The sequence below is a fragment of the Crocodylus siamensis genome, chromosome 13 (genome assembly GCF_052110815.1).
Source record: "Crocodylus siamensis isolate JL-2025a chromosome 13, ASM5211081v1, whole genome shotgun sequence".
NCBI lineage: Eukaryota > Metazoa > Chordata > Crocodylia > Crocodylidae > Crocodylus > Crocodylus siamensis.
This window is the reverse complement of record NC_143407.1, coordinates 21,721,012-21,748,882: the sequence shown is the minus strand read 5'-3', so window position 1 is coordinate 21,748,882 and position 27,871 is coordinate 21,721,012. Positions and strand designations below refer to the sequence as shown.

Genomic DNA, 27,871 nt, shown 5'->3' with positions numbered 1-27,871 from the left:
ACTACAATTGGCAGTTTGCTTTCTCATGAGCCTCCCTCACTCCTGGTACATTGCCCCTGAGACACATTTGCAGGGGGCGGGGATCACTGGGGACAGGAACTATAATACATGTTGTCCTTTTGTGTTTCACTTATTTCTCTTCATGAATGGGCCTCGGCTGAGTTGCTAATGAAGAATTATTTGTCCTCCAGGTTGGTGGTTTAAATTGTAAAAGTGTCCAGAAAAGGATCCGATTTAAATAGGTTCCCCACCACCACCCGAGCCATTTTTTAAATTTTTTGCTTTGTTAAGATCATCAGAAGAAGTTTGGATGATTTTTTTTTCCTCCGAAAAAACCATTTTCTGCTGGAAATTTCAGGTGTGCAAGGTTTTGCTCTTGCTTGGTTTTCCTGAAAGTTGCTTCAGATAGTTCAAAAGTGTACTTCAAGTTCCCATACATGGATTTAAGGGGATCTTAAACAAATATGTCCTCTCCAGCAAACATTCTGTAGGTACTGGGGACAGAATCATAGGAAGTTAGGGCTGGAAGGGACCTCAGGAGGTCATCTAGTCCAAACCCCTGCTCAAAGCAAGACCAGCCCGAACTAAATCATCCCAGCCAAAGCTTTGTCTAACCTCTAGGGATGGAGCTTCCACCATCTCTCTGGATAACCTATTCCAGTGGCTTGTTACCTTCCTAGTGAGAAAATTCTTCCTAATATCTATCCTAAACTTCACTTGCTGCAACTTGAGACCTGGCCTCTGCTTTAGTTTCCAAGTGGAGAACTGAACTCTTTTGAACATTTGGTCTGAGTTGTGTGCACTGAGCCCTTGCAAACTGCCCCTCAGCACAAGAAGTGGATCTCTCTGGGCCTCCTGCTTGTCCTCTCTATTTAGCTTGTAAGTGCTTTGGGACAGAAATGATCAGGTTCTGTGTGCACACAGCTTCATGCAATGCCTCTGTCCTGGCCAAGGCTCCCTAGGTAATAAATACGGTACTATTGATAACAACACTGTCATTTCACCACTTCTTTTCTGGCCCCTAGAGTCTTCCAGGGTGGAGAAATTTTGAATTTCTACCACCATAAAATCCCTTTTGTGACTGATTTAAAAACCCTTCCAGGCCGTATTTGTAATCACAGCAAAGCAGGGGCTTGATGAGTTTTACCCTGTTTCAGGTCACCTTTAAGTTACTGTTCATGACAGCGGCTTCAGTGTTTCACAGGAACTGATGTTTCTGCATCAGCTATGGATTGGCATCTGCCTGTGCTGGTTTAGGAACAGTGCATCCTGTGTCTGTGCAAAGGGCTGGACATGTGCCCTCTGGCACCAGCTGAGAGGATCCATGGGCACTCCCACCTCTGTATACTGCCAGAGAGGCAGAAAGAGTCCCACAGCATGGTTCAGCATGGGTTCATCCTGCTTCTCTAGGGTATAGATAACTCCATAAGATGCAAGATGCAGGGCCCAGCATTGTGGCCATTGACCATTTGATCCTCTGGGTGTCACTATTGGATTGCTTATACAGGGGCCATCAGTTGCATCTTACAGCTACTTGCAGGCAAGGCTTCAAACACCCCTTGCAAAGAGTAGTGCTGAAGTGATGTTGTAGACACAATGGTCCAGAAAATATGCTAGAGGCAAGAGTTTTTGTGGGAGTTATCTTTTTTGGTCTATCTCCATGGTTAGGACAGACTTAGAAAAGCTTCCAAGTATCACAGTACCTTTCACCTCTTATAAATCAGCCAGTCTTAAGGTCTAAGCTGCTCTGCCTCATTCTGCATGGAGCCAAGACATGTGGGGACAGTTTTGCAGGCCCTTGCTGGGATCCAACTAAGTTGTTGTTGAATGATTCTCCCAGCTTTCTCTGCTGATATTTGCTTTTTCTGGGCACTGCTGTTTCATGCCAGTCAAGGAAGGCTTATAACTCAGTGGGTGTGTCTACATGTGCAATGAATGCACCTGAATTTTCTTTGCAGAAAATTGAGGCTCATTAAAGTGCTCCAGGGCTCACATCTACATGTGCGCCACACTCGGGACCAAATTGTCCTGCTCAGCCCCCCTACAACAGCCAGGGGGAGCTCCAGGCTCCCCCGGGGGGCCAGCCCTGGGACTGGCAGGGGGCATGAGCGCTGGTCCTGATCCTCACATGGCTGGGAGAGCCATCTTCACTCATCAGGAACACTGCCTGCCAGCCACGTGGGGATCAGCACCCATGTTGGGGATTGCTGCCCGCCAGCCATGTGACCCTTCTGATTCCCCACGTGACTAGCAGGCAGCATCCCTGCTAAGCAGGCAGCAGCCCCCCCTTCTGATCCCCATGTGGCTGCTGGGCCATCTCTCCTGGCCACATGGGAACCAGGTCCTGACCCCAGCTCCACGTAGCTGGTTCACAGCAGTCCCACCTACCGGGACAGCTTTTCTGGCTATGTGGGGATCAGGACACATGATGGGGAGATGGCTGCCCCTGCATCCAGCACAGCTCCCCCTACCAAATCAGGGCTTAGCCAGGCAGCAATGGACCCTCTTGCTGCCTGCACAATTTACTCCCAGTCAACAACTACACGTGTGCTACTTACTGCACAGTAGCTAATGCACGGTTAATCTAGTGCCAGTGTTTCCTCGTACTTGCAAACAGTGCATTAGCCTCATTTACTGTGCAGCAAGTCCTGCACACATGTAGATGGTGATGCTTTACTGCACACTGGTTTAGTCTAATCCACAGTAAAGCATCTTGTGTAGACATGCCCAGGCTCAGCAATGCTAAAGCAGTTAGCACTTTGCCTTCCAATGTACCATACTACACTCAGGGTGAGCGCTGACAATGAAACTGCTGCAGAACGATAACTCACATTCCTCCCAACACAGTTTGCACCCCTGCACCTTTGCAAGTAAGGCAGGCAGTACAGTCAACACAACACTCCCCAGAACAGTGAGCTCGCTGTCTACCTGCCCTCTGAATGAACAGGATTGACTTCAAAACAAGAAAATTATGGTGGGGAGTGAAAAAACATTTTTTTTCATTGTCCCTCTCATTTACAAGCCTTTTGAAGTCTGGTTTTCCAGCTTTTCCAATGCAGCCAGGAGGGCTGAAAATTTAGGGGGCATTAATCCACATGCCATGGCCAAATTCCAGTGGTTCTCCAGTGGTTTGCACTTCTTTCTTGTGCCTTGCGTGGTTTACAACCTGCCACCTCACTCCCTAGAGGTGGCTGCATCCAGCAGTGGGCAAAGTGATCCATGCATAGTTAAACAAATTGCCAAGGCTACTGGCCTAGCTCTTACCCAGCATTTTTCAACAGTAGATCTCAAAACACTTTATAAAGGTGCTCAGTTTCATTATACCCATTTTGTAGACTGAGAAATAAAAAATCTGCTTTGTATGTTTGCCCCCTGCCCCCTTTTGAAACCAGCTGTTCTCTCTCTTTCAAAATCTTTCTCCCCTGTTCTTTTTTGCAGACCTCAGATCTTTGTGGAAAAGGGAAGAGACAGGTAAGTGGACATGCCAGGTGCCCTGAGACCTGCTCTTGTGCCTTGTTTAAGGCAGGAGTGGCCAAAGCAAGGGTGACGTCAGTCTATGCCACCAGTCAACTGCTCTCATTTGGGGTGAAGTTCATGTCTCTGCAGGGTCAGCCCAGTGCTCACCTCTTTTGGCAATCACGTGGCTCAGGAAGAGGCTATGAAACAATTGGATGTCACTTGTCTGACAACCTTCTCCTCCCTCTGTCCTCTCAGAATACAATGGATGGCTTATCCCTTTTCTTCTTAATTTCAGGCAACATATTGGAAACTACCCCACTGCCAGTTCCAGGTAAGACCTGATCCTTAGAGCTGTGATTTGATGGGGCATCGCTCACCTGTGGGATTTCATCACAGATTAAATGAAAAAGAAATGTTTGGCAAGGAAAATTTGAGTTTCCCCCAAGTGGGGTTTAAATTGAAAATGTCAGTGAAAACCCACATTTCTTTGTGGAAGGGAATAAGCCTTTCCTGAATAGTCCCACTTATTATTGCAAATCAGAGGGGAATTTGACCACTGTTGCTGGCTTCCTGAAAGTGAACCAGGCTGTGTCTGATGGACAGCACTTTATTGTAGGATCCTAATGAATGAATAAGCTGGCAGTGCAAACACAGAGCCATTTATACAGATGTGCTATCTATTCCCACTGGCTTGAACAGTCCTTTATTTGTGACTGATTTCAGCCTGGGGATTATCCTGAAATGGGTTTGCTAAGAGTATTAGCAAGTTGCTGATGGCACCAGGTGACTTGTCACTAAAATCCCATGACACAGTTTTTCTTCTCTAGCTCGATAAATTCCTAATCCCCTGGGAGCTTCGAAGATGCGAGGTGTATGCCCCCTGCAAACAGGCATGCCAAGATAGATGTGCATAAGTGTTCACTATCCTTGCCTTAAAAACCCACACACCAGGATCTAAGCCAACACAAACAAGATATCAGAGCACTGCTCCTCTTAGCTATTGGAGTTGATCCTTTGACTTAAGTGGCAGAGGCCTATGATTTGGTGGTTACATTTGCATCTAATTAGTCAAGTGCCTAGGCTGCTGCCTGGTGACCAACTTGTGGTGACCTTGTCCCTGTGCCCTTCCTTGCAGAGGTGCGGCTAGTCAAAGGGCAAAGCCGCTGCCAGGGGCGTGTGGAGATCCTCTACAATGGCTCCTGGGGCACAGTATGTGATGATGACTGGGACATCGTGGATGCCAATGTGGTGTGTCGCCAGCTGGGTTGTGGCCATGCCGTCGCCATGCCAGCTACCCTCACCTTTGGCCAGGGGAGCGGGCCCATCTTCCTGGATAATGTGGACTGCAAGGGAAGGGAGGCAGCCCTGAGTGAGTGCAGAAGCCACGGATGGGGCATCCACAACTGCTACCACTATGAGGATGTGGCTGTCACGTGTAATGGTAAAAAGTTTTGGTTCCATCCAGTGGTGGGAGAGGGGTTAGTGATGGGTCATGTGGCCTCAGTTGACTGGCACACTTACAGGCCCACTGGCTAAGGCCCAGCAGCCCTCATCTCACATCTCAGGACCTTCTCTTGGGTTTTGCCTGACTAAACTGACTCTTTCCATATCTCCCTTTTCCTCCTTTCCCCTTTAGTTTCAATCAATCCAGGCCCATCTTCTCATTCTGCTATTTCAGCTCTGTGTAAGGAGAAGAGCTCATGGATGGCACAAGGCTGAGAACATAACAAGAACATAAGAACTGCTATTTATTGGGTCAGACCATAGGTCCATCTTGCCCAGTATCCTGTCACACAGTGGCAGAAAGGGGATGCTGAAATGGAGAGTGAGCAGGGTATGGCCAGGGTTTGTTTCCACTGTTCCTCTCTCCCTTGCAGCCTCCAGCATTTAAGGTCTAGGAAGTTCTAATTCAGAGGCTGTGCCCCTCACTCCCATGCTCAATAGCTACTGCTACCTCTTTCTTCCAAGAATTTGTTCTAATTAGAGGTGCACCAACACATTGGTCCAATATCAGATTGGCACCAATATAAAGATGATTGACTGTATCATGCTTCAGTTAATATGCATTAAATCATTGCAAGGTACTAGGACAGGGGTTGGCAACCCCCGGCATACGTGCCAAGCATGGCATGCAAGGCCATTTTCCTCAGCCCATGTTGGGTCTGGGGAGGCAGCAGCTGTCTGCAGCCTCCCAGCTGCAGCCAGCCCCAGCTCTGGGTAGCTGCTGCCAGCCGGAAGCCCAGGCTGCTCCCAGCAGGCAGCTGGGACGCTGCAAGCCGCTGGGAGCAGCCCTGGCTCCGTGGCTATCAACAGCTACCCAGAGCCAGGGCCACCTGCAGCCGGGAGGCTACAAACAGCTGCTGCCTCCCCACCCCAGCCCCAACGGGTGCAGTGTCAGCACCTGCTGCCTTCCCAGGGCCCAGGACCAGGAGACAGTCAGGGCCAGGGCAAAGGCGGGAGGGCAGCAGCTGTTTGTAGCCCGCCGGCTGCAGCCCACCCCAGCTCTGGGTAGCTGCTGATAGCCATGGAGCCCGGCCTACTCCCATAGAAGCCCTGCTGCAAGCAGCTTGGGCTCTGCGGCTATCAGCAACTACCCAAAACCTGGGCCAGCTGCAAACATCTGCTGCCTCTGTGCCCCAGCCCCAGCTGCCTCGCAGCCCCAGCCCCAGGGAGGCAGCACATATTGGCAATGGTCCCCACTGCTGCCCTCGCTGGTTCTGCAAAGCACCGCTGGAACCCGGCACGGCAGGGCACAGTGGGGGGCACAGAACGCTTCCTGCCCCGAGCTCCCCGCTGCCCGGCCACACTTCCCCTGCAGGCGGGGGCAGCAGCGAGGGGCACAGCCCTGTGCTGCTGCTCATGCTGCTCCCGGGCACACTGAAATGTGGCAGGGCAGTGGGGAGCTCGAAGCAGGAAGCTTTCTGTGCCCCCCCACTGTGCCCTGCCGCGCCGGGTTCCAATGCTGCTTTGCAGAAACGGCGAGGGCAGCACAGTGGGAAGTATTGCCGGCATCTGCCGCCTCCCTGGAGCTTGGGACTGGGGCTGGGGCTGCGAGGCAGCTGGGGGCAGGGCTGGGGCTGGGACTGGGATGGAGAAGCAGCAGATGTTTGTAGGTTCTGGGTAGCTGCTGACAACCACAGAGCCTGGGCTGGGGGGCAGGGGCTTTGGGTGGGAGGCAAGGGTCATGAGCAGGGCTGGGGGGTAGAGGCTTTTGGTGGGGGTGTTACTAGATTTGCCCATCACCTTGGGGTGTGCTCATTTATTAGGGATACATTTCTAGGGTCTTTGTAATTCTATCAGTGTGCTGCTTGTGTTACTTGTATTTCTATACGGAGCTGTATCTCCCTTCTGCAAGTTCTCACCCCCAGTGGAGCTATCTTGCAGGACTTGGTTTCAATGGGGCTGGGTTCTTCCAGTCACCAAATCAGTCATACAAGAGATTAACGTGACACGCCTGAGCTGGCCGGGTTGATCAGCATGGACAGGCTGCTGCCCTCATATGCCAAGAATCAGTTCATCAGAGCAACAATAAACTGCAGTCAGACACAAGCACACAGGTAAACAGAATACCTCTGAATCTGGCTGGGTGTCCAGCTGACACCCTCATGGGCCAGCATTCAGTTCATTAGGGCAAGTCTGAGCCAGACTGGGTCAATCAGCCTCTATAAGCTGATCCCCTTATGTGTTTCAAACTCAGCATGTCTTAATCTTTAGCCTCTTGATGAGCAGACCCCACAGTATTTTTGGGCTTCATAGGGATCTTGAGCTTAGGTAGAAGAAGTGTTGCTGCAGAGCAAGTGGGGAAGGAGAAGTAGAGAAGGAAAAATATACCCAGTTACTACCAGCTTGACTATAAAAGTTATTTATTGCTAAGTATATGAAATATATAACGGTACCGGTAGTAATAGACATGCAAAGGAAAACAAACACAAACAATTACAATACTACCCGGGTTTCACTAAGTATTTGGGGAAACTTAGCTCAAGCTTAACTAATACAGTTCAGGTTCAGAAATCTATACCTAGAGACAAAAGAGAGAGAGCGAGAGCTGGGATCTCACCAGTCCAAGGCACTCGGGTTGCAATGCTGACAGGTAAAGTTCTTAGCACGATCCCTGAAGGGAGACGATCTGTTTCTTCCAGCTTCTCGGGAACACAGTGGATGGTGTCAGAGAGATTTCTCCTCTTGAAGCACACTTTTGCTGCTTTTTTTTACAGTTTTTTATATCCTCAGTTCAGCTTCTTCAAAGCATTCTTAATAGTGCAATTAATTGTCTTTTCTATTGACGAGGGGTTATCTGGTTTGGAACATCTCAAGAAACTGATTAACAACCATGAAAAACATAAGTTTTTAAGGAATAACCAGACACTTAGAAGCCAGCTTGAAATTTTTATGGATAGCAGATATACTGGATGGGATACCTCATTGTTTCTTCAGAAACCATAGATAGCTTGCAGTGTCAGCGTTTTGGATTTTTACCTGTTGTGAACAAGCCTCAGCTTAGCATGACTTTTCATAACTTTTGTGAGAAGGACTTCCACCAGTCATCTCGGGAAACGACAACTCTTGTGGTCAGGGGTGAGGAAAGTCCTTTGTAAATCCGGATTAGAATTGGTCTGATAAATGCTGATCTGAGTGTGCGTAAATGTGGGTTGATTAGCATTTGGAGCACAGATTCCCCATCATGCAGTGCTCTCCTGCTTCTCTGATCTCTGAATTCACTGCAGGCTTTGCTTCGGGCGTTCTGTTCTCCATCTTCCACATAAATGAATTGTCATCTAGTCCCACCTTGCATGCAAATGAGACCTAGGGCAGCTGTTTCACTCCTGTCACCCTTATCTGGAGGGCTTTAGGTGTGTCCCCAATGCATCTTCATTGTCTTTCATAATCAGGTCTTGTTCAGGTAGAGGGGGGAGAGGGGAAATCTTTGTGAGTCAGACAGGCTGCGTCCTGTGCCAGGGTTCCCCAAGAACACGGAGCTGAGAGGTAACGGGGCAAGGGGCAGCAGGGGCGAGGGACCAGGGCTTTGAGTGGGAGGCAGGGGTCATGAGCAGGGTTGGGGGGCAGGGGCTTTGGGTGGGGGACAAGGGGCAGCAGGGCTGGGGGACAACGGCTTTGGTTGGGAAGCAGAGGTCATGAGCAGGCAGGGGGGCAGGGGCTTTGGGTGGGGGGCAAGGGGCACAAGCAGGCATCCTGCCATGTACCCCCTGCCCTCAGTTTGTTTTTCTGGCATGCCGGCACTCTGGCACCTTCCAAGGTAGGCATTGTGGGGGTTTTCAGTCTCTGGCAAAAAAATGTTGTCATCTCTTTACTAGGAGTATTCGCATTAGCCTGTCTTAATGCACATTAACTAAAGAGCATGGTTTTTATGTCATGCTTAATGCACATTATCCGATTTTAATGAGCATTAGCTAATTAGCACCATTTTAGTGATGCTTTAATGAGCATTAAAATAGGTTAATGCGTATTAAAGTACATGTGTAGATGCACCCATCCTTGTTTACTTTCTCTTCACTGTTTAGTATTTTGTAAACCCTTATCATGTCCCCCTTCAAGCATCTCTTTTCTAAATTGAAAAGGCCTGGTCTCTTATTTTCTCCTCATACACCCCTGCATACCACTGATCATCCTTGTTGCCTTTCTCTGTATCTTCTTTAGTTCTCCTATATCCTTTTTGAGACATGAGGACCAGAACTGGGCACTTTTTAAGGTGTGGATGCACCATGGAGTTATGGGCATGATGATACTTTCAGCTTTGTTTACCATTCCCTTCTTAATAATCCCTAATATTTTGTTTGCCTTTCTGACAACTGCTGAGCACTGAGCTGATGTTTTTAGCAAACTGTCCACAGTGATTCCCAGGTCCCTTTCCTGTGTGATAATAGCTAATGTAGAGCCCATATCCTAGTGTAGGTATAGCTTTTTTATTATTATTATTGCCCATTTTTGTTATTTTTGGCTATGTGCATCACTTTACACTTATCTACATTGAATTGCATCTGCCATTTAAACTGCCCATTCAGTCAAAAGTGCTAGATCCTTCTGTAGTTTCTCACAGTCTGGCTTGGTCTTTATCATGTTGCACAATTTTGTGTCATCTGCAAAATTTGGTCACCCCCTTTTCCAGATCATTTATGAATATGTTAAACAGCACTGGTCCCAACACAGATACCCACTGTTTACTTCAAGAGGAGTGTCTTCAAGAGGAGGCTTGGGGGTCTTCAAGAGGAGGCTGGACAGATATTTGGCTGGGGTGTTATGACCCCAGCACTAGTTCCTGCCCGGGGCAGGGGTCGGACCTGATGATGTTTAGGTCCCTTCCGACCGACCCTAAGTGCTATAAAACTATAAAACTTCTTTCCAACCTGAAAACTGACCACTTATACTCACTCTTTGTATTCTAACTTTGAGCCAATTTCTATAGCCTTTTATAAAATGTTGGAGTCACATTGGCAGTCCTCTGGTCCCAAGGCTATTTTTACCAATAGGTTGCATACTACAGTTAAGAGCTCTACAATTTCTGATCTGAGCTCCGTCAGGACTGTAGAGTGCATGCCATCAGGTCCTGTTAATTTGCTACTATTTAGTTTACCAGTGTCAACCCTTTCACAAAGGGATGCAGATGTGTGGCTGTGGTAACTCAGTTTCCCCCCATGAGCACCTCAGTTTAACAAGATGGTACAAACAAATCAGATGTATTTATACCTATAGGCATTAGAACTGCATCGGTAATACAGCCCACAAAACCCAGAAACCTGATAACAAAATTACCCATTTCGACCCGTTCACAGTCCATTGCAAGGCTGACAAAACAGCCTGGGGGTCGGACTCGATGATCTATTGAGGTCCCTTCCGACCCTAGCATCTATGAATCTATGAATCTAAACCAAGCTCACAGCCTTAGACTTCAAAAACACAAATTTTAATAAGCTCAGGTCACTAGTAGGGAATGTCCTGAGAGACCAAGGACCACAGGTAAAGGGAGCACGAGAAGAATGGTCATTCCTTAAGGGTACAATCCTTAAGGCTCAGAGAAAATCCATTCCCTTATAGAGAAAAAGTAGCAGAAGGGGCAAAAAATCCTCTTGGCTAAGCAGGGAAGTTGCAGCCCTCCCACAGAAAAAGAAAGAGGCGTACAAACAATGGAAGTTTGGGACAGCCTCTAAGGAAGACTACTTGACAATGGCCCACACTTGTAGAAAACAGATTAGGCAAGCTAAGGCAGAAACCGAACTAAAACTAGCTGCAGGAATCAAGGACAACAATAAGTCCTTCTTTAGCTACATAGGGAGTAAAAGGAAAACTAATGGGAGTGCAAGCCTCTGCCCCACACTCCCATTAGTGTGGATACCTGGTCTCTACTACTCAAGAAAAAATGGAACTCCTAAATGACTACGTTGCCTCAGTCTTTCACAAGACCAAGGGGAACAACATGCCAGGTAGGGCACAGAATGAGCAGGGTGGGATTGACACCATTCCCACCATTGCCATAGAACTGGTGTACGATGGATTAAAGAAATTAGACATATATAAATCAGCAGGGCCAGATGAACTGCACCCAAGAGTGCTGCAAGAGTTGGCCAAAGTAATTGCAGAGCCCCAGGCAAAGGTCTTTAAAAAATCATGGGTCTCTGGAGAAATCCCAGAGGACTGGAAGAGGGTCAGTGTTGCGCTCATCTTCAAGAAGGGGAAGTGTGAAGACCTGGGAAACTACAGGCAAATTAGCTTACCTTCTAGTCCAGGGAAAATCCTAGAAACATTCATCAAAGAGGCTATATGTGACAAGCTTGCAGAAGGTATGATACTGAATGACAGCCAGCATGGCTTCGTCATGGGCAGGTCTTGTCGGACCAACCTCATTTCTTTCTATGATCAGGTGACTCATCACCTGGACAAGAGAAAAGCAGTTGACATCGTATACCTCAGCTTCCAGACAGCCTTTGACCTAGTATGCCACACGGTACTGACCAGAAAACTGGAAGATATTGAGCTCAGCTGCGGGACTGTCAAGTGGGTGTGAAACTGGTTGTGGGGTAGGACACAGAGAGTCCAAATGAAGGGATCGGTGTCATCCTGGTGAGATGTGGGCAGTGTTGTACCCCAGGGGCTGATACGTGGCCCAGTGCTGTTCAGTATCTTCATCAATGACCCGGATGAGGGGGTGAAAAGCCCATTAGCCAAGTTTGCGGATGACACCACAATACGGGGTTGTGCAGACACACCTGCAGATAGGCTGCAGATACAAGCAGATCTAGACAGGCTGCATGTTGGGCAAAATGGGACCAGATGAGGTTCAACGTAGAGAAATGCAAAGTGCTGCATCTGGGAAGGAAGAACCTGCAGCACACCTACAGGCTGGGCATCACTAACCTGACCAGCGCTACATATGAAAGGGACCTGGGGGATAACAATAGAGCCCAGCATCAATATGAGCCGGCAATGCGATGCAGTAGCCACTAGGGCCAATAAAACTCTAGCATGCATGTGCTAAAGCTTGAAAGGGTCCAGAGAAGGGCCATCCACATAATCAGGGACCTGCATGGCAAGCCTTACACGGAGAGGCTGAGGGATCTCAGACTCTTCAGCCTAAAGAAAAGAAGGCTAAGAGGGGACCTGATTGCGGCTTACCGCTATATCAGAGGTGTACATCAGGGGCTCAGTGAACAACTGTTCAGCAAGGCACCCTGGGTGAAAACTAGAAACAGCAGCCACAAACTCCTGGAAGATAGTTTCAGGCTGAACATTAGGAAAAACTTCTTTACAACTAGGGTGTCCAGACTATGGAACAAGCTCCCCCCAGAGGTGGTACAACCATCTACCCTAGAGTCTCCAAGAGAAGACTGGACGGTCACCTGGCTGAGGTCGTCTGACCCCAGATGTCTTTCCTGCTCGTGCAGGGGGCTGGACCCAATGATCCTTTGGGTTCCCTTCCACCCCTATGAGTTTATGATTCTATGATTTCAACAATACATCTCACTCAGGTCTTGCTCTGTTGCAGCAGTCAGATTCTTTCTCTGCTGGGGTTTCCTTAGTGGGAAAGTTGTTCCTTCTCCCTGCTGCACTCAGATCAGGCTCCTCTGCAATCTCCCTGGGGCCTCTTCCAATGGTGCATGGAGCACGTTAGACCTATATTTGACACATTGGTAATGTGGCCCTTCTGCCACAGGGCAATGGTATGGAGCATGTTGGGGAGCAAGGCCTCACTCCTGCTCCTTCCATGCAGCTTAAGGGCAAAATGACCTCCATCTTGCAGTTTCTCTTTCCCACTTCCTCCCCTGCTAGCCCTTAAAAAAAAAAAAAAAGTCTGTAGATCAACCCAGCTCTCTGGGTCCGGTTATATCAATTTCCTCTTTGACTTCCTCCATTAAAATGCCAATTTGAGTCAGTTCTACTGACTTGTCCCTAGAGGAGAGTGGATCTGGTGAGGGAATCTCCCTAACTTCTTCCACAGTGAACACTGATGCAAAGAATGCATTTAGTCTCTCGGCAATGGCCCTGTCATCCTTTAGTGCCCCTTTTACACCCTGATCATCCAAAGGCCCAACTGAGTCCCTGGCAGGTTTTCAGCTTCTAATGTACTTAAAAAAAAAATATTGTTACTTTTTGTGTCTCTAGCAAGTTTCTTCTCACGTTCTTTCTTAGCTTGTCTTATTACAGTTTTACATTTGAGTTGCTAGAGTTTATGTTCTTTTCCTTATTAGGATTTGACTCCTACTTTTTAAAAGAACTCATTTTTCTGCTCATTGCCTCTGCAACTCTTCTATTAAACTATGCTGGCTTGCTTTTGGTCCACTTTCCTTTTTTTTTTTATTTGCAGTATGCATTTGCTCTGCACCTCCCATATGGTATTCTTAAGCAGTTCCCATGATGTTTGAATGTTCTTCACCTCCTTAGGGCCCCCTTTAACTCCTGTCTAACTAGTTTCCTCATTTTGGTGTAAACTCCCTTTTTAAAGTTCAAGATGATTATGGTACATTTTCTCCTCGTCTCCCCTCCTACATGGATGTCAAACCCAGTTGCATTGGGGTCACTATTGCAGAGTGGCTCAGTAACAGTTATTCTTTACACACAATTCTGTACGCTACTTAGGACTAGGTCAAGAATGACCTTTCCTCTTGTAGGTTCCAGGACTAACTGCTGTAGATAGCAGTCCTAAAACTTCAGATTTGGTCTCTGCATCCCAAGCTGAAGTTAGATTGACCCAGTCTATTTGTGGGTAGTTGAGGTCACCCTGAGGTTCCCTGCAGGGTCTGTTTTGGATTCCTAGTTGCTCACAGACCAGGGCAGTTCCCTCTCACACTTTCTTAGCATGATCAGCAGGTGGAGAGAGTATGTCTGGGAGGCCCAGAGCTGTGGCAGATTGCAAACAGCAGACAGGACGGAGCTCTGATTCCCTAGGAAATGAGGGGCAGGAGGATGGTCTGGAAAAGGTAGGTTGCTGGGTGGGTTAGCTGGTTAAGGAAGGGATCCAGGCTTGACTAAGGAAAGGAAGTACTATGCCAGCTGACCTGGGGGGCAAGGGATCCTGACTCTCAAGACACAGCCACAAAAGGTGTGTAGGAGGGTTTGGTGAGGAGCAGGGAGCTTTGTGATAGGGGTAGTTAATGGGTATCTGAGCTGAGCTGAACTACTCAAACTTTTTGGAAGTATGTCCCTTCCTGGTTGTAGACGGGATGATGAAGAAAATAAAGCAGAGGCCTGGAGCTGTATGAAATAATTAATGGCCTGTGCTTTGAGGCAGGGTTCCCTGAACAAGACAGGCTTTTGACCTAGAGCAAGTTACCATTCTGCCTGACAAACGCAGCTCCTTCAGGTGAACACTGTGATATTCCCATCTCTTCAGGGAGCTTCCCTCGCTCAGAAACATGGCAACAGAGAAGCAAATGAGATGTACAGAGTGAGATAAAAGTAGCGTAGAGGCAAAGCTGCTTGGTTAATAATGGTAGTTAGCACTGGCGGGGAGGGGAAAGTGCCCTTCACTGTACCCAGAACACTGCGCCCGTTTCTGAGTCATCCATAGTCCTTCTGCAGCTCTTCCCTAACGTTAACTGCTCCCTAGAAACACCAGCCTGGGGTTGGAAGGTAAACGTCACTATCCCCATTTTGCATCGGAGCAAGCAGAAGTAGAAAGGTTATGGGGTTTGCACAACCGTGGGCATTGGTGCTGGAGTCACAAGTAGATCCTGAAGGGTCATTCTCAATGTGCCAACATCAAGGTTTTAAATCGACTCTCACAACGTGCTGACTTCCTTCAGGCCCCAGTTCTTGGAGTCATGATTTTACCTCAGCTTTCCCTTTATGAAGTAAGTTTCCAGTCCTCACTGCTATGGAGAACATCTTGAAAATGTGCAGTGTTCACATAGTGTCCCTGTTGTGTGACCTAGAAGCTCAGAATGAAGCCAGAAGGCAAATACAAGGATTCCCAAATGATTATGGATTTCCTAAATCTCATGATTTTTCAGCTAGTCTCTTGCTCATGGGCATCTAGCTTATGTTTCCAGAGAGCTCAGTGCTGGCAGTACTGTTGACTCCTAGTTATGCGATCACTCCACTGGGCATTGAACATGGCCCTCACTTGGAGCGTATGGAGGGAGTGCTCAGGACACTGCCAGCCACCAGCTGAGCATCTGGCTCAAAGTGCCTTCTCTTTATGTAGAGCAGTGTTAATATGAGGGGTGAAATAACAAAAAGAAATAAAACCCTCTTTTCTCAAAATATTCACTTTCAAAAGTGCATTTTGCTTCTAGTCACATTCCACAAGTGTTTGCTTCCCCACTGTGAGATTTGCATGCCCACAGTCTACTAGGTATGTGTGGATGGTTACAGCACTATCCTGTGTGTGTGCACATGTGTGTGTGGTACACCGCTGCTCTCCAGGTGCACTTGGCTTGGCTGGTGACCATGGTGGGTGTATGTACACACAGCATGTGTATTCATTACAGTGTGTCTGAGAGAGAATAGTGGCCGAAATACATAGACATTCAGAAATTCTTTGATTCAATTTGCAGAGCTCTTGCCCACGCAAGCGAGCAGAAGACCAAGCAGCAGGACTGTAACAACCTCACTACAAAATGGGAAAAGTAAGCCTTTCCGAGCATCTCCTCCCAGCCACCCCCACTGCCTTGGAAGCGCTCACAGTTTAGTGTCTCTCTGTCAGTGGCCGGTAGAGGGAACACAAGCTATGCTGTAGACTCTTTCCTCACATACTTTCACCAAGCCTTGATACCTCCTGCAGTAAAAGATTATCCCAGTGAGGTATCAAGGAGCAGATCTTCTTGCTCTGGGACATGGTGTCTCTAGGCCCATTGGCATGTGTTGCTGCCCTGTGAAGGTTTGTGCCTGACTTGCTGCTTTCCATCACATCTATGCTGCTTTCAGCACAGCCTGCTCTTGTCACTCCCATGTGACTAAGCTTAGTGCATGTCTGCCCCCAGCCACTATGCTGCACCCAGGAGCATTGCTGCGAAGCCTGCTTTGCATGCTCTCCCCTGTCCCCCATGCACCAGATCCTGGAAGTGAAGCCATGCAGCCAACGCAGGTGCTGGGCTTGCACCCGTAACCCTGCCTGTGACAGTGACTCTGGCACCTGCTCACTACTGCACGTTGCTTTAGTGTTGACAGCTGGCAGCTGCAGAGCAGAAATGTGTGGGTGGGACATGCCTCAGGTCAGCGTTGCTTAGCATGGAGGCTGTGCAACCATGCCTCGGGGTCACCTGGAGTGCTTCTGCCAGTGAGGTGTGATCTAACCAAAGCAGGGGGCCCACGGGGAGCACTAACCCTCCTCCCTCTTGTCATCCAGATGATGGGAGCATTCGGCTGGTGAGCGGCACTGATGCCTGCCAGGGCAGAGTGGAGATCTACTACCAGGGGCACTGGGGCACCGTGTGTGATGATGACTGGGGGCTCGCCGATGCCAGTGTCGTTTGCAAGCAAGTGGGCTGTGGCCATGCCCTGGACTACAAGAGCAATGCCTACTTTGGCTATGGCACAGGGCACATCCTCCTGGACAATGTGAACTGTGATGGAGGTGAACCCCACCTCTCGGCTTGCTACAGTCTGGGCTGGGGTGTCCACAACTGCGGGCACCATGAGGACGCAGGGGTCATCTGCACAGGTAGGAAAGCAAAGCAGCATGGCTGGCATCTTTGGATTGAACAAGGGACCCCAGGAGCTCTAACAACCCCAGTGCTTTGTGGCTCAGGTGCAGAGTAAGGCAGCCAAACACCCTGACCAAAGGGCTACTTGTGTTGACCAGTTGTTAGAGGAAAGGATCAGGAAACCAATGAGGATTGTCCCCTGCAGACTGACAACTCCTTGGGGCAGAAACTGTCTTTAAGGCTAGGGACAGACATTCAAAAATCCCAAGCCTGAATGTATTCACTTTTTGCAGGTTAGTCTAAGCTGCACAGCTTAAACTGATTAATTACTGGACAGACATTCTCTGTTATACCAGGAAATGTAGCTATATACCTGCAGTGGCTCAAGCCAGAAGCTGGGGTGCTAGAGCATGCCTTCCAGCCACTGTCAAAGGGGAGGGAAGAGAGATGCTGTCCAAGGCACTCACCCCTCCCCGCTGGAGCAGATGGCAGCCAGTAGTCAGAAGGCAGGGGGGCAGTTGCTGCCAGACTGAGGAGTGGAGACAGGAAAAAAGTCCTTTCTATGAAGCAAGCACATATTGAACACAGTACTTTGCAAAGCATACAACAGGCAACTACCAAAAATCTTTGCCTAAGCTAAGATTCAGCCCAGTAAAACACAGCATACACAATTTAGTCTAACTTAAAATGAAAACCGGCAAGACAAAAATTAGTCTTACTAAACCTGAGGGCAGTGTTTCCTTACAGCCAGACATTCAGCAAGGCTTTGCTTAGGTATTCCCACCTTTTACATGCTCTGCTTTATAATGTAAATGTAGCTCTCTGCATTTTTTGGGGAAGCTGTCTGCAACTTCCCTTAACTACATCTCCAGCATGTGTGATGATTGTCAGGTCTTTGCCAACACTTCCCACCTCTCAGTCTGGTCCTGCAGGTCTTAGCTCTGGGTTCACAGGTACAGGGTTTGGATCTGCACACATGGGACTGGCTGGCCTTTCTCCCCCCGCTCCAGAATATGCTGTGAAATTAATCCCCTCCCTGCCTGACTGCAAGCAAGTCACAGAGACTGCAGCCAAACCCTTGGGGATTCTGAGGGAAGAAAGAGGATGGAGGAAGGAATTAACTCAGGGGCAGGCAATTATTTTGGGTGGAGGGATGCTTATTGAGTTTTGGCAAGCCATCGAGGGCTGCATGACACGTAGCTGGGGTGGATAAATATTAATTTTCTAAATTTTTTTAGGGGCCCTGTGGGCCAGATAGAATGGCCTGCAAGGACACATCCTGCCCACAGGCCACATTTTGCCCACCTCTGAATTAACTCCATCCCTGCCTGGCTGCAGGCAAGCTGTGGAGGTGTCGCTGGGGCTGGCAAACCCCAGCTGTGGCCCCTAGGGTTTGCCAGTGTGGTGGGGAAAGAGGACAGAGAGAGGAATTTGCCTCAGGGGCCATAGCAGGCCAGCATCTGGCCACACCCTGCCCTTGCTCTAGCTAGAGAGCCCAGAACTGTGGGAAAACCAAACAGTTTTGGGAGCTGGACAAAGAGGTCCAAGAGGAGGTCGTTGTAGTAGAGGGTGAATTATGAGCACATATGACTTAAAGGGGCCTCCTGGATTATTTAGTTCTGTCCTCTACTATTGTAGAATCCCTTTCCTACAGTGGAGAATAACACTGGCAATGGAAGGGCTCCTGGCTGAATGAATGGGACTGGAAGGGACTATTGGCACTGGGGGTGAGGAGTGGACCTAGGACTTATAACATGAAAACTGGAGGCTAGTGTGGACTGGCCACTGGAAAGGAAATGGAATATTGTTATAGCATACCCCAAAGTCAAACTGAGAGTAATGGCCCAGTGCCAGGCCCTTCTCCCATGCAGTCTGTAGCCCTCATCACCACAGGAGCTAAGTGCCTCTCACTCTTCAGTGTCATCATCCTAACAACCCCTATTAGGCAGGGCAGCGCCACTGTTCCTCCAGACTGAGGCCCAGAGACAGTAAGTGATGTGCCCAAGGTCCCACAGGCAGAAAAGGGGACTGAGCCCCAGTCTTAAGTGAGGGGCCTCCACCAGACTATCCATCCATCCATCTGTCCTTACCTGCTGGCACTGGGGAGATCTTGAATCTCATAGCTGAAGGCAGGGGAGGCTGGAAAAGCCATTCCTAAGGGAAAAGATTCTCCTGCCTGCTATTGCCCTGCTCTGCTGGGTGGAAAAGAAGCAGTCTGGTCTGGAAGTGAAGGATGAGCTGTCAGCTGGGCTGTCTGTGGGCCAGTGCTGAGCAGAGCCTTCTCCCCATCTTTACATGATGTATTTCTGCCATTATCTGTTGATTACCATTTATAATGTTAATAATCCCCTTGAATTTCTTTATTATCATGGCTAATGACTGGAGCACTAAGTGCCGTCACTTTCCCTTTCCAACTATTAACTAACAAAGAGGATGATGCTGTGAGAAATGGGCAATTTTCTCATACTGCTCCTTTCTCCCCAAAATATCTGTCATTTCTCTTCCCTGCTGCCAGGGAGAGGTAAATACCGGTCCAAGAAGGCCAGGAGCCTGGGGAGACAGCCAGGAAGGGCAGGGCTATTCTAGATGGGTCAACAGAGGAGTCTTTGAGGGGGAGCACCAGTACCAATCCCAGCCCATTGGGTGGAACGAGTGTCTGGTTGAATGGGAGTGGTTGCTACTATGTGAATAACGGGCTTTACCTGTGATATAGGGTGTAATGTTTGCTTAGCCCTTGTGAGAGACAAATGCCCTTACAGCAGCAGGCCCCTGCAGCAGGCTTGCAGTGATGGACAGAGCTGGGCTGGGGTGACCAAATAGGGAGACTTTTTACCAGGCTGCTGGGCACTCTCATACCCTCTGCTTTTCTCTGTGCTGTGCACCCCACCAAAGGTAAATCTTGGTTTGAACGCATCAGTTATGGAAAGGAGCTGTTGGCTCACTTAGGTCAAGTTCTGGAGATGACTTGGGCCAAGTCTCTGTTCCAGCCCTCTCCCCACAGAGCCTCACCCCCTGCCAGCCCGCAGCACAGAGGTATTCCTACAGTGGGAGTTTGGCCACCTTGCACTTAAAACAGGCAGCAGAGCCCTCAAGGCAGGGGGAACTCTTTGCTACCAGCCTCTGCTCCAACTCCATACACCCCACTCCACATAACCACTAATAGCAGGGAGCTGTGGATGAGTCGTGGTGGCTTGATGTCACATACAGATCCAACTAGGGACCTCCAGCCTGGAAAGTGAGAGCTTTCTTACCTTAAACTAACACTGCAGGTTTTCTCAGAGAGAGCCCTAGCACACCCAGGGCTTCCAGGGATTAGTCAGAGCAACCAGGCACCTTCAGTCAGGAGCTGATGTAGCTTCATCTGGTAGGACAGAAAGTGCTGAGCGCTTGTTCCCAAGGAAAAGGCTGGAGAAGTGGGAGCCAATAAGAGCAACCAGGAGAGTGTAGAATAACATACACATATTTCTTCGTTCTCCAGATGGGATCCCTTCTAGCTGACCCAACTCTTGAAAGGCTTCTGTGCAGCCCAGGCAATGACCCTTGTTCATGTAACCTCTGCCCCTCTGTGTGTCTCTCCAGGGCTGAGGATGTCAACAGTCACACCGTTCACCACCTCAGTCACCTGGGAGTATGGAGAGCCTTTCACCGGCACTGCCACAGGTGAGGCCAGCTTTCCTGTTCAGAGGGGATTTGTGATGGACCCTGCATTCACACTGGCATGAAGGCTTAAAGTCACAAGACTGGTGCCTGGCTTGTGGTAGCTACATTTCTACCCCTGGAGTAGTATTCTCCTATTGAGAACACAGTTGTCATGCAAATCTGTTTGCCATTCTTACTGGATGTGGAGAAACATGGCTAGGATCCATGATCCTGGGTTTTCTCTTGTCTTCTGCCTTGGGAGTTACTCCTGGAGAGCCTAGACACACCACGGACATTTATATACATGCTCCAGAAGTGTGTGTGGGGGGGGGGGGGCTCTGAGAGCCACTCTAATTAAAGAACCTAGAACGCCATGTGTATCAGCGTCCCTGTGCTGAAAAATGGCAACAGAGGTGCTTTAACTAAAGCTTGTCAAATCAATTAATCGAGTCTGCACTAACGCACTGTAATTACAGTGCATTGGGGCAGCCTCCCTGCATGTGTATAAGCACCCCATGTGTTTACACTGGTGTAACTGACATCAATTTTCTACACCAGTTTAAATCACGTTGGGAGCAGAAAGACAACAGCTATCCCAGGGGAGCTGCTCATAGTAAAGCAAACTCATGGGCTGGTGCCTTGCAAAACAAACCTCTATTGGGTTTAAGCAGTACCAACCCCTCTTGCTAGCTCTGTGCCAAGCAGGAAATCTCAGCCTTGGTACTGTGTGCCAGGAATCCTGCAGGACTCATTATCTTTTATGTACGCGGTTGCATTGGGCATAATCCCACCATGGTGCTTTTGAAAGCCATTGCTTCTAGAGAGCGAGCTGCCCTGCTGCCCTTAAGTAGAGAACAGCAATGAAACAGCTTTCTTCCTGGACCTTTCTTCTGACTCCTGACTCTGGCACTCATCTTTGCAGTCACTGATGGCAGAGATCAGCTCTCTTCAGAGACTGAAGTGATGACGACAGCTATTTTTGCCAGGGGAAAAAAAAGTAAGTATGGTCATGCCCTGCCGTTCTGCATGCACTGGGGCTCATTGAGAGATTGTCTGCCAGGCCAGGTAGGCATGTGGCACTCAGGCATCATGCAATTGAGGCAGGGCCAAAGCCAATGAAAGCCCTGCGGTCACACCTGCTTAGGCCCAACAGCATCAGCTGAGCCCCTAGTTGGTCACTGCGGATCCTGCCAGTCTTGCCAAATGCAGCGTGTTGCACCGTTAGATGATAGGACAGGCAGTGGAGGTGACGAGACCCAGCATCTGACTCCACAGAGTCTGAAATGGAGCATGCTGAGACACAGCCTCCTTGGGCCTCACTTGGCATTACAGATGAGGGCAGCAACTAAGCACTTGACAGAAGATAGAGCTGCCCTGGGCCCAGGAACTGCCCTCCCCCCCTCATCCCGCGCTGACCTTCATCCACAAATATTTCAGGACCCCCCAGCTTCCCCCAGCACCTCACTTGCCCTCTTTGGCCATCAGGTGGCAGCATCCGGCTGGCGAGCGGGAACAGCAGCTGCCAAGGCCGAGTGGAGGTTCTGCATCGCAACACCTGGGGAACAGTGTGTGATGACGACTGGGATTTCGCCAACGCCCAGGTAGTCTGCAGGCAGATGGGCTGTGGGTCTGCAGTGGTGGCCACGGTCCTGGGGTATTTTGGCTACGGCACCGGGCCCATCCTCCTGGACAACGTGGATTGCGTTGGCACAGAGACCGACCTGGCGGATTGCTTTAACTTGGGCTGGGGGCAGCACAACTGTGGGCACCATGAGGACGCCGGCGTGATATGCAGAGGTGAGATGTGTGTATAAGCTGCAGTGCAGCTCAGGCTGCCCCAGGCCACAAGATCATGGTCACATGGTACATGTGGTTTCAGGCTGTATCCAGCTCTCATCTGAGATCAGTCAGCTAAGTGCCTGGAAAGGGGACAAAAGCTTTGCTGAGCCCCAAGGAGCTCTCTTATCAGATGCAAGGGTGGAGTTGATGGCCCCTGCAGTGAGCGCCTTTCATGCAGCCTGGCCTTGCTCTGACCCAGAGCCCTGAGCTGGGCTCACTTCTCCACAGCTGTGCCGCAGTGGTGGGGTTTGGATGCAGTTGCATTCAGCCCAGAGTTCAGGCTGGCATCCAAGGGCACTGGCATTTCCCAGCTCTGTCTGTGAGACTCTGGCCCAGCACAGTGGGAACCCTGTGAGGTCACCTTGTTGTGGAGGTGTCAGTGGGACCCAGGGGGAAGACAGGCTTCATCTGCTTCTGAATTGCCCCAAACCAAGATGTCAAAGTCAGACTTGGGAACCAAACCTGCACCCCTGACGGTTCAAAGGGGCTTGGCTGGGAGGTCCCAGGTTGGACCCAGTGCCTGGTTTGGAGGCACAAAGCATACTGCACCCACTGGGTGTACTGCTGTGGCATGTGATGGGTGGGGCCTGCAGGCAATGCCTATGGATTTCACTGTCTGCTTTAATGGGGGACTTGCCCATTCTTGGCTTAAAAAGGGCAACGCCCCTCAGCTTCCTGTAGCCCACCCTCTCTCCCTAGCTTATTACCTGTGCCTGTCCTTTCTCTGATGCTGGTCACCAATGCTACGTGACTCCAGCCAGGAGCCTGAGAGCAGAGATGTCCTCATTCTTTTTTCCCCTCCCTCCTTTGCTGAACCAGGTGTGGATGACTCAGGAGACCATTTCAGAGAAGATACATATGCGACTACAACCTCAACCACGACTCGTCCCAAGGATGGTATGTACTCTGTGCAGCAACTCCTTCCTAGGTGGCTTCAGGCAGCCATGCTGGAGAAGTGCTCTGGGGCCTGTCTTGGGTAGCAAGTCAGACAAGAAAGTTTTTAAAGGTTCAGACCACTACAGTAGGAGTCACTACTGAAGCACTGATCATAACCAGTGCAACTACCTAGGGGTAGCAGTCATTGCTCTGTTGGCTCCCTTGACATTTTTCAGCCACGGATTTCCAAGCAGCTTGCAACTATTCATTATAACCTCGCCACAGGAATCCATCTTCCTCAGGAGGACAGGGCAGTGGTAGAGGTGATGTGACTAGACAAGTTCACACAGCAAAGCCAAGCCAGGAATGGAGCCCAAGTTACTTGATTTCCAGTTGGGTGCTGTGTCCACTGGACCATTCTCTAGATTCCAGATAGATGTTCCTCTGCCCTAGCCAGTGGGCCACATTGCCTTTCAGTTCTGGGTACCTGTAATAAACGGAGGCATTACAAGTGTTCTCCCAGGAAGAAGGGAGGCACTTCTCAAGTGAGCAGCTGAAGCACAGGAATGGGGCTCAGGACTCCTGGGTTCCAGTCTTGTGCAAGCCCATTCACCTCACTGAGTCCAGCTGACCTGTCTGGACCACAGCAGCAGTTACCTGCACTAACTGCTCAGGGCTGCGAGACCTCAGGAGTGACTGTACTGCTGGGCTAGAAGCTACAGCCTGCGGTCACTGGCTGTCCTAGCAGTTGTGTAGGCTGAGTGCTGCTTGCTCCTCTGCTAACCAAGATCAATTAATTAATTAGGATCAATTAAGACAGTCTCCCATGAAGCAGCAACTGCTTCCTAGGCTCATCTCTCTCTCAGAGCTTGGAGATTCTGCTGGGCACTGACCAGGTCCTCCGTGCTCCCTGCCCCTAGGATTCCTGCGCCTGGTGAACGGCAGCCACCGCTGCGAAGGCCGCGTGGAGATGTTCTTCCTGTCCCAATGGGGAACAGTGTGTGATGATGCCTGGGACCTCAAGGATGTCAAGGTGGTGTGCCGGCAGCTGGGCTGTGGGCATGCCGTGGCGGCCTGGGGGGAGGCGCACTATGGCCAGGGCATCGGCTACATCTTCCTCGACAACCTCAAGTGCAAGGGCAACGAGGCCTCGCTGCTGCGCTGCTCCCACATCCGCTGGAACGTCCACAACTGCGACCACTCGGAAGACGCTGGTGCCGTCTGCAGCCTGCTATGACCCTGCCAGCCGGGAGAAGCTGTTGCTCAGGTAGTGCCAGGCAGTGCGCCAACCCCTGGGTACTGCCCCGCCCCCCCTTCCCCCTTCTCTCCATGTTGGGCCAGTATAAACCCATGAAAATAAGGTTCCTGAATTGGGGCAGATGGTGCCACTGTGACAAGTCTTCAGGGTTAGCCACTCCCTCTATTGACAGGACATCAGCCAGTCCCAAGGCTCCTGTGCTCCAGCCTCTGTGCTCATGGCCCTCCCTCCAGTGCCATCCTGCCCCTGGAGCTCTGCCTGCATCCCCCATCTGTGCCCTCATGCTCACAGGATGGTTGGCATGTGATCTCCAGGCTGCACTTTGTGCTTCTGTCATGCCTGGAGCCCTTTACCCGTGCCCATCGCCCTGTACTCAGGCTCACTGCCTGAGCATGACCGGGAGTGCCTGGTAGACTGAGCCCTGAGCACATAGAGTATGGGAGAGATGGGCAGGAAGGAAGCATAAAGGGTATAGGAGGAGGGGCAGAGTCTAGCAAGTCTCGGTGGGGTAGGTACTGTAGGCCAAAGTGAGGGTTTCTTTTGCTTCTCCCTTTCTCAAGTGGTGTCACAGGAGAGCTCCTCCCTTCCCTCCCCTCTTTTTCCCTCCCCTCCCCTCCCCAGAGCTCTCTGCTGGGCTGACAGATCACCCGCCTGACCACAGCCCATCCACTTCCCTGTATCAGAGGTGGGCATCCAGCAGAAACCCCCACTGTGAATTGTTAAAAAGCCATCAGCAAGACATCCAGCCTGCTGTGAAAAGAGCAGCTGCAAATAATGCCCCTTAATGCACCTTCAGGGCTGGGCCAGCTTAATGGGGCAGTGGAGTTACAAGGAGCCAGGCCTAACAGCATCCCTGAGTGGCTGGGGGGGGTGGGATACCAGCAGGAGGTGGAGCCTGCTGATCCTGATCTGCTTTCTGTGATGGCACAAGACCTGCCAGTGCTTGGGGAGTGTTCCCAGCAGAGCACAGAGCCATGCAGGGAACGCTGAAGCCAGGAGTGTGCTCTGCAAGCCAGGGAGAACCCATGGCAGAGGGGGACTTGACAGCTGTAATTTGCTTGACTATGAAGAAGGATTAAGAGGTGCCTTGATTGCAGGGTAGAAACAACCTGGTGGCAAGAATATAATGGAGGCAAAAGGGCTCTTTAATTCAGCAGTGACAGGCAAAACAAGAATCCGGGGGCTGGCAGCTGATGCACATGGGTTTGGCTCAGAAATTAGGCACAGATAACAGGGAGGGCGAGTCCACCTTAGAACAGACTCCCAGAGACAGTGGTGGAGCCTCCAGCTGTTGATGGGCTCATATTAAGACTGGGTGCCTTGGTGGAAGAGGTGCCTTAGCCACACACAGGTACAAGCTACTGGCTCAGTACAGCAGTAGCTGCATGAAACGTAAAGGGCCTGTGAGAGACAGGGAATCAGACTCACTGATCTGATGGCTGCTTCCGACACTGAACACCAGGAATCTAGCAAGATCAAAGTGTGTCAGAGCTACCAATTTATCCCCATCTTCAATGCTGGGATTAGGAGCATGAATTCATAGGACAGAGCTGAATGAAGAGTTGCAAGGAATAACTTAGCTGGATATTGGACTGGAGCTCATGGCAGCCATGTTCTGACAGCAGTGCTGCCACTGGCCTGTAGGGTGTTTCTGAACAAGTCACTGTGCCTCTATGCCTCAGTTTCTCCCATCTGTAAAATGGAGACAGTAACTCTGACTTCTTGTATGAAGTGTTTTGAGCTCAATGGACAGGAATTGCCAGCTTAGAGCCAGACATCCTCATTTAGAGCTGGGCCTGAAATTGCTGCTGAAATACTTTTCTGTCAGATAATGCCACTTTGAGATTTGCCTTTTAAAAACAAAACAGAATATGAATTTAAATAAAAATCTTATTTGCAAATATAGAAAAACCTGTTGAAAATGTCAAAACTCCCAATGTGAAGGTTTTGGGGGAAAATTTGTTTTTGAAGTGGCTTTTAGTCATACGACTGACTTAATTTTATATTGTGACTTGGGACAAAACAAATTAGAATCTCATTGTTTCATGGGGCAGCAAATCTGTTTTCCAACCATAGCTGACTGTTCCTGAGCTGTCCGCGAATGTGACTCTGAAGTTCTCCAGCAGACTTGTTCTCTGCCTTGTCTGTAAATTTCTTTCTCAAGCAATTCTCTGTGGATCGAGCAGGTATAATATACTATGAACATTCATAGATTTGTATCACAGAACCATAGAAAAGTAGGGCTGTTAGGGACCTCAGGGGGTCACCTTATACAATCTTGCACTGGGGTTTTGTCATGATGATAACTCCTAGAAACTCCAACCAACCAAGAGGAGGACCCCATTGTTTTGGGCACTGGTCAGACCTACAGTCCCTGCCCCAACGAGTGCGTGTGGAGGAGGGATGCTGTGAGGTACAGCTGAGTGTGGAAGGGGTGGTGAGTGTGGGGTGTGATGAGTGTAGTGAAGGCACATGGGGTGCTGTGAACTTGAAGGGGCAGGTAACTAGTGCCCATGGCACAGCTTAGAGCTGCATCTCTCCATCTGCCATGTGCCAGGGCCAGAGGAGTCAGGATCTCTCAAAAACTCCCTGCCCAAGTTGCCTCGTAGATGATCCAAGCTAGTGGAAAACCCTAGCTCTGAGCTAAAGCTCCTGTTTGTCTTTCAGACTGAGGCTGGCCCAAGCTGCAATGGATCCCAGATGCCAGTGGCACACGGTGCAAGGTGGGATGGTTCCCAGCACTGCCATCCACAGCATGCGAACCACACGTTCTACACGCCTGTGTTCCCTGTACATCACTGTATACAGCACAGGGCTGTATTGAGCAAGGAAGCCCTGCCCTGCCCTGCCCTGCAGACCCTTCCCCTCTCACCTAGCCATTCACCCAGGCCAGTTCCAGGTGCCTGGCTGAACAGGTGCCAACCAGTGCCTCCTGGTTGCCCGATACCCCAGGGACACAGAGCAGAGCTGCTCAAGTCCTCTGGGTTGGTTCCAAGGCTACTCCCTATGGTGGGCGAGTATGGATCAGAAGAAAACCCTCAAAGCAAGAGGGAAAATCACTGCCCAGTAGAGTCTCACTAGGAGAAATGGCAAACACACAGGTGCCCAGCAACCAGAGCCCATGGAGAATTCTGAAAACTTGAGTATCATTCCAGCATGGGGCAGGGGACTGGGATATCTGCAGAGCCCCTGGAAGATACATTTTTGTTCAGACGCTAGAGTGATAATGGCCACATCCAGGCAGGCTCCCAAGTGACTTAGGAGCCTCAATACAGCCCTATTGTAAAGACACTGGAGCACCCTGAAGCTGCAGGCTGCAGAGATGGGTCTGTCTAGCCACTTGGTCATGTATTTCACTGTGCTCTGCTCCTGTTCTCAGACCATGCTGGAAACTTTGGGGCCTCCCCCTGGCAGGCTCCTTGCTGTCTGCCATTCACCTTTGGTGATTTTTCCACCCTGGAGGCTGGTGCAATGTTGTCCCTAGGTGTGAGGGAGGGGAAGGTTTTGCTTACTGACAAGGGATTCACTCCCAGGACTTGCATGCATCTGCCTGGGCCATGTGTTTGTGTGATTCCTTTGTTAATCAAGTGGGCGTGTCCCAGGGTTTTCCACGTTTCTTACATGTTTTTGTGAATAAAAGCCCGTTTCAAGTGTGCTTAGAACCAGCAGGCTTGTCTCTGAAAACCACAGCTCAGTTAGCTGC

General features: G+C 49.9%; 1 protein-coding gene across 1 annotated transcript; it reads left to right on the top strand.

The window, feature by feature from the left end:
• Window positions 1-3,720: 3,720 nt before the first annotated feature.
• On the top strand, window positions 3,721-27,871 carry SSC4D (scavenger receptor cysteine rich family member with 4 domains). Its single transcript, XM_090025534.1, has 10 exons — window positions 3,721-3,790; window positions 4,595-4,900; window positions 15,468-15,539; window positions 16,259-16,573; window positions 20,136-20,216; window positions 21,118-21,192; window positions 21,681-21,992; window positions 22,854-22,931; window positions 23,831-24,177; window positions 26,836-27,871. Exons 1-9 carry the CDS (start codon window positions 3,721-3,723, stop codon window positions 24,145-24,147), a joined length of 1,626 nt encoding a protein of 541 aa, XP_089881660.1. The 3' UTR covers window positions 24,148-24,177; window positions 26,836-27,871.

Bases quoted from the DNA above. Each gene is read 5' to 3' on its own strand.
- SSC4D (XM_090025534.1), top strand. From the start codon at position 3,721: ATGGATGGCTTATCCCTTTTCTTCTTAATTTCAGGCAACATATTGGAA. The intron at 15,540-16,258 runs GTAAGCCTTTCC...CTTGTCATCCAG, and splicing joins CTCACTACAAAATGGGAAAA to ATGATGGGAGCATTCGGCTG. The intron at 22,932-23,830 runs GTATGTACTCTG...CCCTGCCCCTAG, and splicing joins CACGACTCGTCCCAAGGATG to GATTCCTGCGCCTGGTGAAC.